At 37.4% G+C, this 16,284-nt stretch overlaps 1 protein-coding gene across 1 annotated transcript; it reads right to left on the bottom strand.

The window, feature by feature from the left end:
- Nucleotides 1-4,329: 4,329 nt before the first annotated feature.
- Nucleotides 4,330-15,933, bottom strand: LOC132183610 (dolichyl-diphosphooligosaccharide--protein glycosyltransferase subunit STT3B). Its single transcript, XM_059596965.1, has 6 exons — nucleotides 14,711-15,933; nucleotides 13,891-14,427; nucleotides 6,315-6,769; nucleotides 5,517-5,639; nucleotides 5,335-5,394; nucleotides 4,330-4,719 (listed from the first exon to the last, which is right to left on the bottom strand). The coding sequence occupies exons 1-6, from the start codon at nucleotides 15,641-15,643 to the stop codon at nucleotides 4,590-4,592; spliced, it is 2,238 nt and encodes a 745-aa protein (XP_059452948.1). The 5' UTR covers nucleotides 15,644-15,933; the 3' UTR covers nucleotides 4,330-4,589.
- Nucleotides 15,934-16,284: the final 351 nt, after the last annotated feature.

Here is a 16,284-nt window from a genome sequence, read left to right as displayed (position 1 = left end):
TTGGGACCAGGTGCCAACATTTCTTTTAGAACCCGTTAAAATGGAACCGGTGCTTTGTTTTATACTCGGTTATTAGTGGGGGTGTCAAGGCGGGCGGTGAAAAACCGCCCGCTAACTGCTATAATCGCTAACTGCCTAATCGCTAACCACATTAACCGCTAACCGTCTAACTGCCTAGCGGTTATTAGGTCTACTAACCGTAACCGCTAACCGCATTTTTATATAAATATTTTTATAATTGGTTATTGGGTCTACTAACCGTAACCGCTAACCGCCTTTTTATACATGTAACATAATCACTTGATCATTAAATCACAATTTTTTTTAAAAATAATTAAACCACTATTTGAGTATTAATATATTATCACTATAATTTATATGATTATATCACAGGATCAATTGATCATTAAATCATTTGATTATATAATAATAAATTATAGAGGAAACTTCACTAAAGACCCCTGAACTTCCACCCATTTTGAAATACCCCTCCTAAACTTCAAAATCTCTCAATTTAGTCCCCTGAACTTTCAATTACTCTTAATTTGGACCCCTCCGTCAAATTTTAAACGTTACATGACGTTTATACCCTTGATTTTGTATAAAATTTCAACTTTCAAAACGTTTTTTTATTTACAAAAAAAAAAACAAAAATCAGGGATATTTTGGTCTTTTTTTGAATTTTTATCGGCTAAAATTAACGGAAGGGTCCAAATTGAGAGTAATTGAAAGTTCAGGGGACTAAATTGAGAGATTTTGAAGTTTAGGGGGGGTATTTCAAAACGGGTGAAAGTTTCGGGGTCTTCAGTGAAGTTTCCCCTAAATTATACATATATAATATGACATAACTCATAAGTATACTAATTCATACTAATACAACAATTAAATATCTAGAGACTTATTTTCAATGTATGTTATAAACTTATAAGTCTACATATGCATATGAATAATATAAATGTATAATATCAATACTTAATCATATGATTTAATGACAATTCAAATACTTTATTCAAGACTTCAAGTGAATCATATTATTAATGTAAAATGATGATATAATTCGTATAATATCAAATTAAGTAATTGACATTGGATTAAACAATGACCAAGGTGTTACTTATAAACAAAATTTAAGTATTAATGTATTATCACTATAATTTTAGTAATTTATATATTATCACTATAATTGATATGATTATATCACATGATGACTTGATCATTAAATCATATGATTATATAATAATAAATAATACATATATAATATGACATAACTCATAAGTCATAAGTCTACAAGTTAATCATATGATTCATGTACAATGATAATCACAATTGATTCAATTGAATTAAACAATATATTACTTATAACTACAATCTAATTAAAGCATTATTAGATACTTTAGGAATTTAGGATTTAGGAGTTTGAACATTACCATTTACCAAAGAAAAAAGATTATAAGTAAATATGATAATAATTTAAATAATTAATCATATGATATAATTTAATGAGATTATATGATTATATAATATCAAATTAAGTAATTGACATTAGATTCAACAATGTGTTACTTATAATCACAATTTAAGTATTAATGTATTTTTTGAACATTTTTTAGAAAAAGAAATTTAACCATTTTTGAAAAAGAAAAAGAAAATTAACCATTTTTTTGAACAATTTTATACATTATAATCACAATTTACGGTAAGTAAAAACTTAACAATTTGAATTTAAATCATATATCGTGAATCGTGATAATAAGAACATATAATATAAGTATATAAGTTATAACAATTAACATTGATCCATATAAATTAGATAATGATACAATCATATAACTATATAAGTATATAAATGTTTACATATAAGATACAATGTATATTAATATTGACATTATATACTTGACCCGTGTTAAGCATTAACATTTTAACATATTAACTAAATAATACTATATGTAATATGATAATAGTGATTAGTGTGTGTGAGTGTGTGACATAAAACGTTTTACGTTGTGATTTGAAAAATATTTAATCTAAAATAAGAAGAAAAAAAAATACTCAATTGAAAAAACCACAATTTTTAAAATCGTAATTATTGAAATTGAAATAACAAATTGATCCTAAATAATACTATATAACACAATTTTTATTCCTAATTCCTAAATTTTGAATTTTATATTTTATTGAATTTAATCATAGCTGAATTTGAATTTGATCTATGGTATATAAGTGTAATCGTAGCTGTCCAAAATGTTTTGATGATCTAATAGCTGTTGGATGATATTAATGGAGGACAGCTATCAAGCATTTACTAAGAAGTATGTATATGGTTTAACAGAGACACCGTAAGCTTGCCTTTTTTACATTTTTTTCATATAAAATATATTTTTTCGTTTTTCCCCACAAAGCATTTTCATTAAAACCAATCAAACACATATTCCTAAAAAAGTGCTACAGTACCAGCCCTGGTACAGTACCAACCCAGGCTATTGGCAAACACTGCCATAATGTCCACAGCTGCATTCGCAAAATGTGAATATTACTTTTAGATATTTGCATCCACATTCATATCATGTTTTTACAAATCGTATCCACGCGGTTATTATCCGCTATCTGCATTTTAGGTAATGGCCTATTTTAGTTTTTTGAGCCTTCTTTGGGTCTCTATTATATCGACAAAATTGTTTGACTTCCCAGTGCCCATCATATTGGATTATGATCCTCATTTCACATTGAGTTTTTGACAATTTTTAGTCCGCTATTGGGACAAGATAAAACTTTAGCACGGCATTCCATCTATAGAAGGGTGGATAGTCGAAAATGATTATTTAGACCCTAGAAAATATGTTAAGAGCCTATGTATTGGACTTTAAGTGTCTGAACCACCACTTGGCCTTAAAAGCGTTGTTCAACTATCCCCAAAAGCCTCAATGAGTGGTTGACCACCCCCTAACCCCTCCTCTTTGGTTTTTTTGTAACTTTTGTTACATGTTTCCACACAAAAAAAATATAGAGATAATTTGGATATTTCAAGTCTAAAAGATGCACGGGCAAGTGACTTAAGCATTTTTCTTTTAATTACCTAAATTCAATGTTGGTGTAAATTCAATGGCAAATTACAAATTAGTATGGTTCATTAATAAATTAGAGGTGCAATAAAATTAGAAGTGTTTGTTATGGTCCTTATGGAGCTCTATTTTTGGTACTCTGAAATCAACTTTTGCGAGAGAGAGGTTGAGAAAGTTCATTTCCTACAGTTGTATTTATTTGAAGTTTTAGTCATAATATATATAACTTCACAAACTCCTCTCAAAACTCAACAATTTTTTAGTGATCTCTTTTCGCAAATCCAATGAATTTATCATTGAATTTGTAGATTCATATAAATTCCATACAAATTCAATAGTAAATTCACCGATTTACTATATGAAGATAGTTGAAAAAAATGACCTTTTGTAATTTTCCAAAATTGAAGTGCAATTTCAATGTCAAACCTTAAGTGCAAGATGGCAAAAAGCCTCAAGCGAATAAAAATAAAGAGTTCCTAACTCTTGGCTAGTTTTGCGTAGTGTTCCATTTAACATCAATACTTAAGAAATTGCATTTGATCCTATAATTTTTAGGGAAAAAATGTAAAAGTAGTCGATGTAGTTTTCCAAATTGACAATTAGCTCTCCGTAGTATCAAAATGAACAAGGTTCCTAACATATGCCAAAAAAATAATGTACTTCTTATAGTCAAATTGTTACCGACTCAATAGATTCTGATTGTCATATTAAAACCAATAAAATGGTAACATTTGTCCTATTTAAATTAGCGTCACTAACAAAATATGTTAAGTCAGTGAAAAAAATTTGACTCTAAAACCAATAAAAATTTGACATACCTCAGAAACGTTTGAATTCATTTTGATAACATAAGAATTATAAATCAAGCAAAACAAGGACTGGACTGATTTTGAATTTTGCATTTTCCCTAATCTCTAAAATGGCTATTTCCCATCTCAATCTCCTCCTGTACAAACCGCATCTCGACTCAATCAACACGGGGAAAATCAAAATGAAACCAACAGAGACTACCCAATCCAACAATTCTAAAGGCGTTCGAAGAAAACCTGAATCCATTCATCATATCCAGGCCCAGCACAATGAGGACCCACTGTAAATGGAACTCACTCTGCTGTTGAGCCATGAATTAATGATTTCTAACTTCTTGCAGCAGCAGTTAACTTTGAAGATTAGCAAAATGTTTTAAGCCCAGCCAAGGACTTTTTCACAAGCCTTTCCAACAAATTATAAATGATAAAGAGGAAAATTATAAGGGCAACAGATATCACCATTGAATTAGAAAGAGTAAGTTGCACCATGTATTAGAACTGTCGCTCAACCATGCCATTAAATAAACAGTATAAATAGAGGAAGCAAAACGGCATTTCAAAATCTCCAAAAAGGGGGTGGTCCAGAACATTAAGAGCCTTGAATGCTACAAATGCAGACTCTATGAAAATAGTTTTCTATCTCTAACACTATATTTCAAGACTCTAGCTCTGAGGGAAAAGTTGCCTCTACCATCTTCTTTACTATCCCGCAGAGAGAGCCTCACCACCTATTATTAGGTGGTTTGACTTTGTAAATACGAACAATCCAGTTAGATGTTGTAAAAGCCTCTTCCAAATGTTCAAGTTTGATATCCTTGTTTCCAATTTCAACCCCTCTTGCACGATCATACCTGCCATTCCAAAAAAAGCCATTACAAAGTATAGCATGTTCAAACTAAAGTCCTCTAATGCCACGAATCTGTAGAATTGCAAGCATCTCTGAGCAGAAACCAGACTATTAAAGGTCAATGTAAATGGTCAATCTAATAATATTTGAGAAGGAACATTGGAGGCATTGATCACAAATTCAGTACTCAGCTGCACAAAAAATTAATTAAGTCAATGAGCTCTTTGGCGTCAATTTTTCTCCATGGCTTTCAACTGCAGTTATCACACATTTCCAGAGGGATTACCTCCTAAGCCTTGATTAAGCAAAACCAAATCAACTGGTGCTTGTTGATTTTATTAAAAGGCCTCCCGATGATGTAAATGATTAAAACACCCCAACTAAGTGAATTGCAGGTAAAAACTTGTATTCCAAGTGTCAAATTCATGTTCTGAATTCTAATTTTTCTTCTCTGCTTGCATGTATACACAACTGCAAGTTCATTCATGAAGTAGCTATGACATGCAATACCATGCTATAATTGACATACGCGCATCCACAAGAGTGTGTGCCTGTGGTTACAAACACACTTTCATATGATACCTTTTCTAGTAAAATGGAAGATAAACTTTGAACTTACCCAGGTGGTTTGCCATATTCTGTTGTCAGTTCTCCAAATCGATAATATGACAGCTTGTACCTGATTACCAGAAGAAATAAACACGTAAAACCATTGAGTGGGCACACACTTCTGACAAGGGTAATTCACTACAATTAATAGAAGAAATGACTAAATCATTATAGCAATGCTAAGAAACTTACATGAGACAGTTCAACATCTTGGGAGCTGCCCCTTTGTCAACACGGTAATCGCCATTAACAAGGTAATCAGGTTCCTTTATTACAGGAAAAACTCCACCTCCAATTCTCACCATCCACAAAAATCTGGGATAAATCAATTTCGAGTTAGCATATGATGGAAGGTAAACATAGACATATAAGGTCCAGTACTTCAAACAGAGATTTTTTGTTTTGTTTTTGATAAGTAATTCAAATAGAGGATGAAAATACCAAAAAAATTCTAAAGTACATAGAATTAACATTAGCAGGAGTGCGTTTAAGTAGCATTACTTTTAATCCCTACAGAATAGATTAAAAGGACAAAGGTACCAAAATTGGTCTGGGCATTAGCCAAAGATGCAAATTTAGGATCAGAATGTTTCCCAAAATTATGGCAATTCAATGGACAATTGTTAGTAATTTCAACAAACCACACCAAGTAGTTTTGGAATTAACTCTATTATTTTTTGGCAGATTGTCCAACCGTTATGAGAAGAGTCAGAAAAAATGCCACAATTGCTTAATACATAACCCACATAAGTTATAACTATTCTCTAAAGGTCACACCACATGCCTCCAAAAAAAAAAAAAAAAAAAAAAATAGGGGCTCTGGGGTTTCATTTGCAGGTGCTTGCCATAAAACCTTAAATATATATTACTCAGATGACAGCTAATGTTGCGATCTAAGTCAAAAAAAAAAATTTTCGAATGCTTCAAGAAGTCTTTCAAATAGTGCAGGACATTCCACATGATTCGAAATGGAATTTCATATGGCCTTACTTGTTAATATCATCGGAAGAATAGCCTGTAACACCTCCAAAGACAACTAATACATAATCCACATCGAGCGACCTCATAATTTCATATGCCTCATCTTCATAAGATGACATTGCACGCCCGACAGTAGCAATGTGTGTATTATTCCAGGTGTTATTATCAACTATAACAGTTCTGTTTCCCATTGCAGTGATCTGGTACCCATAATCCCACCATGACATCACCTTAGCATCTTGAGGAGTATTCTGCCGAAGCCAAAAGTACGCCTCACGATAATCATCAAAGATGACCCTGTTGCCATGGGCACCCCTTGCGGCCAAGACAATTGAGGGAGATGAATATGCCTCTGATGTGACCCAGGTACAGTGGGTAGCATACTTACTGAGCAAGTAAAAAGCACCGAGAAGTAACGCAAAAGCAACATTTCTTTGGAAAGGCTGGGATTGATCAAGTGAAGCCTGTTTGTGCAGGAGAAGTAAGTAACAATACTTTTTAATATATACAACATAATTGAAAGGAGATCGCTGCATAATGTTTTTAGCAAGAAGCAGAGTCCAACTATTCATGTTCCTCTATCTTATCTCTAAACTGTGTTTACTAACATATACTACTTGATGAACCTGAATACTAGTTTAGCATCAGAAAAAAAAGTTTAGAGGTCCAGAAAAGGAACATGTTATACTTAAGTTCTTCCAATATGGACTCCAGACCAACTAAACTTTTGAATGCAAACCATTGAAACAATGAGAAATAAAAGATTAATCTAACAAAATCCAAATAGTAAGCCACCAAAAAATTATGTTTCACAGTACCAACTCATTAACTCAATGGCTTTGTAATTGGATGCTTACATTGCCATCTGTAGAGACAGCCATAAAATTCTGAACAACAAAGCCATTGAGTTAATGAATAAATAAAATAAAAGAAAAGGAAGAAGGAAAGGCTTTGGTAGATTGGTGTTAAAAATAAAATATGATCAAACATACAGTAATTATGGATATATGTGATAAGCAAGCAATTAGGCATCGACTTTTGGAGTTCATATATCCAAGACTAGAGGTCACCTAATCCTAGATGAGCCACTAGAATAGATCATCAATGAATATAAATATAACCGAATTTAAGTCAACGAATTAAATTATTTTTTATTTATTGGAAGTACAAAAGACAAATTAACACCTTTAGATAGATATGGTGTCTAGTGATCGTCCTAAAGTTTAAGCAACATGACTGATCTTATAAAATCAGTTGATTTGAAAACACTGACCGAGAGCTCCTTGACCAACTGACTTCCATATTTCATCTCATTTGAAACCAAGGATTTATCATGCAAAAACCTTTTTTTTTTTTTTTTTTTTTTTTTAAAAAATGTGGATAAGAAAATAAATGGCCTACTTAATGCCAAGCTGAAGGGATAAATCAAATAGTCAAAATTAACAAGATTCAGTGCAAGTGAATGTTCCTCAAAAGTGAGTAGCATTTAACATCATTCTAGTATCTTACTATGTAGACAGTAGATACTACTTCGAGTGCACATGGAAAGAAGCTTTAGAACATCAAAAAATAGCAAGATCAGCTATAAAATAGAGGGACGATCACACCAAAATTTGGGTTTTCTTTTGGGCCGACACAATGGAAATCTTAAGTACAAACATAACATACTAGACAGCACGGCCTCAATTATTCTCTAGCTGACGAGCATGATCAATTAGTCAAATTAACAGCATCTGAGTACTTGCATATGTCTGAGAAGTAAGCAGAATCTAAAATCAGTACATTACTACACCGCTTACCATGTAGAGAACCAATACTTGCACCAAGTACATCTTCAAAAAAAAGCTTTATCACATCAACAAGTAGACCTATACTTCTTTTTTATAAGTAATCAATATATCATTAAAAGCACAAATATACAAGAAGTATACAATAGAAACTACCTAACTAGTAGGAGTAAAAAAACAAGAAAACCATGATAACTAATCACCAAAAGAGCAATAAAAGCAACTATTTGAGATACAAGGTGTTGAGAAACACTAATGCTATGTACCATCTTCTTATACTCATTTTATTTCTCTAAAGTTGATGTGGCTTCTAAAATTACCATTAGATTTGGGATGGATCACTATAAGATTTCGATCCAAAGATGATTTTAAAAGGCACATCAACTTTGGGGGATAAAATGATGATATATAGCATTACTCATTGAAAAATAAAGATTTAACTTCCTCCAAAGTCCCCTCACGGTCCCCAAAACTTATATCATTCATTTTCCTCCATAGACACTACAAAAGGCATGAAAGCACCATCTTTCACACAATACCACACTGAGAGCTGTTGGGAGTTCGCCAACAAGCATACAAGTCGACTATTTGTCTATGCATAACCCAAAGCAGCCCAAAATGACAGAAGAAAACATTCTAAATGGCACAAGTAACTTTATAATGAAGAAAAAGATGGTCCAAAGACTCCCTATTCCTTTTTACACATAACACTTGTCAACCACAATGACAAGTCGCTTTCAAAGATTATCCATGCTAATTATCTTTCTTAGGGCTACTAGCCAAACAAAAAAAAAAACCACCCTCAATGGGACCTTAGTTTGTTAAACACTCTTCCAAGGAAAATGAAAACCATCATTACAACCCATGACACTGTAGAAGGATTTAACACCAAACAACCCACTTTTGTAAGGGGTCCACCACAACTTGTCCTCCCCTTCCCTTTTTATTCTCACTAAATACAACACCCTAAAGAATGAGACAAAGATATCCATCTCTCAATCATGAGCCGCTCTAGCAAAGCTTACTTTCTATTGAGCAGCACCTCCAAAAACATTTCACTAGAGTCGCAATAGAAGCATTCTTTGCGCAAGCAATACCACATAAAACTGGAAATACTTCCTCAAGAGCCATATTCCCACACCAAAGATCATGCCAAAATCTAACATTGGAGCCATCTCCCACATTAAATCTGGACTACAAAACTTCCCCTAGCCACTCCTAATATTTTTCCATAAACCCACCCCATACGCCCCAACTGACTAACTAGAACACCAACCTCCACAAGAACTTCCAAACTTAGAGTCCACTACCACTCTCCACAAAGCCTCTCTCAAGCCTAGAACGACAAAGCCATTTACCTAAGAGAGCATGATTGAACCTCAGCAAGTTCCTAACCCTTAACCCTCCCTCAAAGATCAGTATACAAACCTTGGACCAACTCACCAGGTGATATTTGAACTCTTTGCCTAGCCCACCCCATAAGAAATCACATGAAGCTTCTCAATATGGAGAGGAAAGAGGGACATGAAGTACGTGGGTAAGTTAGATAGGCTGCCCTTGATAAGGGTTAATCTTATCACCCATAGACAAATGCAATATTTTCCAACTAGCCAACCGATGTTTTTACCTTCTCAATAATATCGTCCCATATATGATTGGCCTTATAGGAGGCCTCCAACGGAAGACCAAGGTACTTCATGGGCAAAGATACAACCCCACAACCCAGCCAAATTACCAACATTTCCCATAGGAACAATTCCGAATTGGCTAAGTTTGTTTTCAATCTTGACACAGCTTCAAAACATAAGAATAAACTCTGTAAATTGCATAGATGATTTGGGTCGGCCCACAAAAAAAAAGTAAAGTATCATCAGCAAATAGAAAATAGGAGATATTAGTCCATGTTCCCACAGAGAAGCCAGACAACAAACCTCCACTGACTGCGGCTAAAATCATCCTCCCCAACGCCTCCATCACTATAACAAGCAGCAAAGGAGAAAGAGAGTCTCCTTGCCTCAAGCCAAGCGAGTTGCTAAAGAAGCATGTGGGAGAGTCGTTCATCTAAACTGAGAAAACACATCGAGGAAATATAGTAGCTATCCATGAGCATCATTTCCCCCCAAACCACACCTTCTCAGCATGTACATCAGAAAATCCCAATTAACATGATCATAAGCTTTTTCTAAGTCTATTTTACATATAACCCCCGGTGCTCCAGATCCATTTTACTATCAAGGCATTCATTGGCAATAAGAATAGGATCTAGGATTTGCCTACCTCGGATGAAAGCGTTCTATGACTTAGAAATATTCTTCTCTAGCACCATCTTAAGCTTATTTGCTAGAATCTTAACAATAATCTTGTAAATGCTACCCACTAGATTGATGGAGGGAAAATCCTTAGGGTCAAGAGCCCCTATAATCTTCAAAATGAGGGCAAGGATAGTAGCATTAAGGCTTCTCTCGAACTTACCACTAGCATGGAAATTGCGGAAGGCCTTCATGATGTCCTCTTTCAGAACAACCCAACAAGCTTGAAAGAAAGCCAAAGAGTAATTGTCAAGGCCCAACACCTTGTCACCACCATTCATAACTTTCACAACCTCCCACACCTCCCTTTCCTCAAAATCTCTTTGCAACCATCTCACCTCAGCCTTATCAATAGAGTCAAAGGAAAAGACCATCCACCACAGGCTTCCAATTGAACTACTTGGTGAACAACTTTTGGTAAAACTAGACAATGTGCTCGTTGATCTTCGACTAGTTGGTAGAACTTGTGTCGTCAATCAACAATGAGTCAATAGAGTTCCTTCTTCTATTGAAGTTAGCCATTATGAAAAAAACTTAGTACACTTGTCACCCTCCTGCAACCACAACACCCTAGATTTTAGAAACAGCTCACCTCCTCCATGAGAGTAGATCTTTCTCCTCAACACCTAAGGCCCTTTCTTCTTCAAGGACATGAAAAAACACATATCTCTTCTAAAAGGAACTTCTTCCATTCAACGTTTTCAAACACCCCCTCATTCCATTCCTTGAGCTTTCTTGCTAAAATGAAGCTCTAAAAGCCTTGGAAATGATAAGAGTTCCACCATTGTTTCACCTTGTCCACAAAACCTTCATACTTTAGCCACATGTTTTCAAATTCGAAGGACTTACTACCCCTTAGAAAGTCACCACAATCAAGGAGGACAGGAAAATGATATGAACAAAGTCTAAAAAGCCTCCTCTACGAAACAGTAGGAAACTAGGCTTCCCACACTCGAGAGACAAGGAATCTATTAATTCTGGACTCAGTATAAGAATCCTGATTATTTGATCAAGTAAAAGATCTACCAACAAGAGGAAGATCCATCTATCCCTGCTCAAAAATGAAGTCAATGAACTCCAACATCGCTGGGGTTAAGCGGGCTTCTCCCAACCTTTCACTGGGGAAACAAGTGACATTAAAATCACCCCCAACACACCAAGGCAAGTTCCACCAACTGAGTAAACTAAGCAACTCATCCCACAAAAGCCTTCTATCTCTATTAGAATTATGGCCATGAACACCCGCAAAACCCCAAGTGGAATGATCTTCAACGTTTCTAAAAGAGACAGCCAAAGAGAATTCCCCCACACACTTGTCTATCTTCTCCACCACTCTTCTATCCCGCGTAATCAAAATACTACTTGAACCCCTTTGGAGTCCAAGCAATACCAATCTACATGATAACACCCCCACAAGCTATGCACGACACTACGAGACATGACTTCAAGCTTAGTTTCTTAAAAGCAAACAATATCAACTTTCCATTCTCTAAGCAAATTCCTCACACTCACACTCATACATTTATCCCCTCATTCAATCCTCTCACGTTCCATGATAGCGATCTAGGCTTCATAAAAAATAAAAAATAAAAAATTTGAAAGCCCCCTTATCAGGCTTGAACTCTCACCTTTGGGATCATAGTTAATGGAACTCTCCAACCCTCTTAGCTCCCTGTTGCCTTTATTACCAAGTTTAGAAAGAGAAATTCACTCCTCAAGACAACATTGGCGCTCTTCGATAACTGTCAAAAGAGTCATGAATTGCTCCTCATAAAACCCAATTTGAATAACCAAAGATACCCAACACAACAAGGAGATAGGAGCTCAGAGGGGCGCAAAGAAACTCCACATTGAAATCCTGACCCAGAGTCAAGTTGTAAACTAACCGCCTAATCCCACCATCACCACCCCATTTCCCCTTCCCCAAACCACGGCAAAAAGAAATGTGGATAAACGAGGGGAAGGTGGATAAAAGAAATGTGGTCCTACTCAAGGGGTGGAGGTCGTTTCATTGCCAGATTAGATTGGTTCCTGGGTCTGGGTCCAATATCAGGTTTTGGGAGGATATCTGGTGTGGTGACAGGTCTCTCAAGGATGCTTTTCCTGGACTTTTCAATATTGCCACCAATAAGGAGGCGTCTATTGCGGATAATAGGGAGTGTTTAAATGGCTCTGTGCAATGGAATATTTCCTTTATTCGCAGGGTTCATGATTGGGAAGTGGAGGTCTTGGCCTCTTTTTATTCTCTCTTGTATTCGCACTTGATGCGAGGAGTAGGGGAGGATAGGATGTGGTGGAACGCTTCAAGAAAAGGAAAATTTGAGGTCAGATCTTATTTCAGAATCCTTGCTTCCAAAGACCATCCCCCTTTCCCTTGGAAGAGCATATGGCGTACCAAGGCTCCTTCGAGAGTGGCTTTTTTTGCGTGGACGGCCGCGCTCGGGAAGACTCTAACCCTGGATAATGTTCGGAAGAGAGGTATTATTGTGATTAACCGTTGTTGCATGTGTGAATCGGATGGGGAGTCAGTTGACCATCTCTTTCTTCATTGTGGGGTTGCGAGTACCTTGTGGAATGCTGTATTCTCGCGGTTCGGTTTGTGTTGGGTGATGCCTGGGAGCGTCAGGGGTTTGTATGCTTCCTGGTGGGCGGGTGGCAAGTCCCGTAGCGCTGTTGTGTGGAAGATGGTTCCTCTGTGCCTTATGTGGTGCATCTGGATCGAGAGAAATGCTAGATGTTTCGAGGATTCGTCTAGAAATATTGAGGATCTTCTACACTTTTTCTTGTATACCCTTTTCACTTGGACCGCTGGATGGCTAGCGCCCTTAGTGATAAGCTTCCCTGATTTCCTTTTTATGTTCTCTTCTTCTTTTTCTTCCTCTTAGTCGCTCTCTTGTATACTCCCTGTGTACTAGGGTTGCGCCCCTTTGCGCCTTGATAATATATCTTTACTTATCAAAAAAAAAAAAAAAAAAGAAATGTGGTCCTACTTCCAAAAAAGGGAGCTGCAACCCCATCTATGAAGAAGACAATGACAACCCAGCATCACCGGTAGAGGTACCAGCAAGATGTGCACCAATAGAGGCATGGTAGAGGCCCACGAAAATTCAGGGCCACCGGGGAAGACCACCTGAATTCAGATGCTTCAGAAGTTTCGCTATCCTTTTATCAGTTTTTTTCTTTTTCTTTTAGTAGGGCTTGAAAATAGGATCTATTGGCGTTTACTAGATCAGCTAACACTCAAGGCGCATATAGATATAACTTCACGATCCTATTAAGTATTAAGCAATAAAAATGCAGTTAAAGAGCTAAGCATGTAACAACATTTCCTCTATCATGGAACAAGTAGTAACCTCATTTTATAGATGCTATAGGCATTTGGCAAAGACACTTGAACCACTGAGATCCCCACGTATTCAATAAAAACAATGCTTCCTTTTACCAACTGAAATAAAAAGTGCAAACTATTTGAAGTGGCAATGGCCTCACCTTAGATGATCCCTTCGAACTACCGCTTCCCTTAGCAGAACCAGTCTGGGCAACCTTATTCTTTGCCCTTGCTACCAGAGTCAAATTCTTTACAGTAGCAGAAACAGCAATGGCACTAATAAGGCATACTGCAGGTGTAGCAACAAGAATTAAACGAACCATGACTCCAGCAAAATACATGCTGGTCAGACCATACAGAACGATAAAAATCGTGGCATCTGACAACCGCTTGAAGCAAAAATAGAGACCCGCAGGGAAAAGAAAAAGCAGGATATGGAAATCAAACATGAAAGATGACCAAGCCGTTGGCTGATGCTCAGAGACGGAAGCAATAATTGGAATGTGATCTTTTGCATATGTTGGATCAAGCAAAGAGTAAAAGCGACCAGTCCATGGAGAGATGTACCCAGATGCTGTGCCTATTCCAAGAGCAATAGCACCAACACTTACTGCAGTCGTCACAGTGATCCTCAAAAAGGCTTCAAACAATTTTGTGTCACTTAGCAAGTGCTTAACCCATTCTAAGAAGTAGAATACCTGCACAAATGGTGCAATTTAGTGCAACAAACCGACTTGCAGAGAAGAGTTAGGAATAAAGCCAAACATTCTTGATGATAGCCAGCATAACTACTATACAGGCCATGTGTGATATACGGAAGTCCATAGCATACAAGTATGCACGCATACAGAAGACCATAGTTAGTCAGTGCTAAAAAGCTTGCAGTCAAACATTTTTTCTTTTTAAATTGAGGCAAAGTGAAGTGAAATGAGAGAAGAGAGGGGAAGTGAAGCAGCAATTGTAAAGAATAGGAAGCAATACCTGCATCAAGAAGAACACCCCCATGGCCGCCATATGCTCCCCGGATTGAACATGCTGAAACCCCACAAACCGAATCTGCATAGCCAGCAGCATTCCCAAGATATACATGCAATTGTAGGCCACATAGAGCCTCATGGAATACCTGCCCGTGATCAGAAGCACTAGCACGTACAGCGGGATCAAATTGATTATGAACACGTATCCTCCCCACGCCGAAACCATATAGAAGTAGCCGAAAGCGGAGGCCAAGGCCCACGCCAACGACCCCGTGTTCACGGCCTTCACAAACATGTAAAAGGTGAGCAACAGCGCGAATATGGCCACGCCCTCGTTGTCGTACGATCCGGCCACCGATCTCGATATGTAACCCGGGCAAATGGCGATCAGCGCTGCCGCCACAAGCCCCGCCCCCGAATCCCAGAGCTCTTTACCGAAGAAATACGCGACAAGGGTCGTGTTGGAAGCGAAAAACGGCGCCGTCAACACACAGACCTCGCGGATATGGACGGCGAAGTGGAGGAAGCGGAGGATCCAGTAAATGATGGCGGCGGTGACCATGAGACCCGGGTAGAGCGTCCCGCCGATGATGCGGCCCAGCGGATACCAGCTCTCGGAGTCGAACCAGTTCCAGAAGTCGTAGAAGCCGTTGCGGGTGAGGTAGAGGGTGGTGCGGTAGTTGAAGTAAGGGTCAAACTCGTGGATCATGGACTCGTAGCGAAGCACGCTGAAGAGACGAGTGATGAAGGCCAGGACATAGACGAGGCAGAGGATCGACACTCGAATCAAGAGCTCTTGCTGTTTGGTCTTCAATTTTAGGGATTTGAGAGAGAAGTATGAGCTTAGATCGGGCTTCTTCAGGCTCGCTGGCATCGGGGCACTCTCCTTCGATCCCAATTTCACAGACCCGTTTATGGGTTCGGTTTTCCCCGCCATGTTTGGGAGATAAGAAAATGAGGAGCGTTTAACTTGAGATGATTCAGAAGTTGGGGTTTTCCATGGAAATTGTTGCCCTTAGTAGAGTAAAACATGCACTGGTACAGTGCACTGGGAGAGTGGAAAATGCGGATCTGGTGGACTGGATAATCTGTGAGATGATCCAAATGCTAAAGGGAAATGTGAATATTTTGGTGCCAGTACCCGAGATTCATCATACAGGGGAATAGGGTTTTGAAAAGCAAGTGGAATGAAGACGAAAGACTCTTGACTTTCAGTTGGGCCCAAAACAGGCCAAATTGGGGCTCTGAACTGTGCCTTAATCATTTCGGTTTATCTCTTGAGATAAAATACAAGTGTCACAGTGAAGGCCCATTAGCCGATTAAATGACTACTGAAGGGCCCATCTACCAATAGGCTTCTAGTACGTCACCCATGGGCCACAGATGTTGTCAGAAGGCCCATAACCAAGGGACTTGAAAGTACTGGCGAACCTACCTTAGAGTACTAGCCGCAGATATCTTATATGTCATTCTCTTCCTCATGTTTAAGGAAAATTTCAAAAAAACCATGAAAACCTACTCACATCAAATTCTCTACAGGTTATATTTAACCATCCCTCAAGAATTGTTACAGTGTTT

Source organism: Corylus avellana, chromosome ca6 (genome assembly GCF_901000735.1).
Source record: "Corylus avellana chromosome ca6, CavTom2PMs-1.0".
Classification (NCBI taxonomy): domain Eukaryota; kingdom Viridiplantae; phylum Streptophyta; class Magnoliopsida; order Fagales; family Betulaceae; genus Corylus; species Corylus avellana.
The sequence above is the reverse complement of the archived record's forward strand: the minus strand, read 5'-3'. Positions and strand labels throughout refer to the sequence as shown.

Bases quoted from the DNA above. Each gene is read 5' to 3' on its own strand.
- LOC132183610 (XM_059596965.1), bottom strand. From the start codon at position 15,643: ATGGCGGGGAAAACCGAACCCATAAACGGGTCTGTGAAATTGGGATCG. The intron at 5,395-5,516 runs GTAAGTTTCTTA...TCTGGTAATCAG, and splicing joins AAGATGTTGAACTGTCTCAT to GTACAAGCTGTCATATTATC. The intron at 4,720-5,334 runs GTAAGTTCAAAG...TTGGAATGGCAG, and splicing joins GAATATGGCAAACCACCTGG to GTATGATCGTGCAAGAGGGG.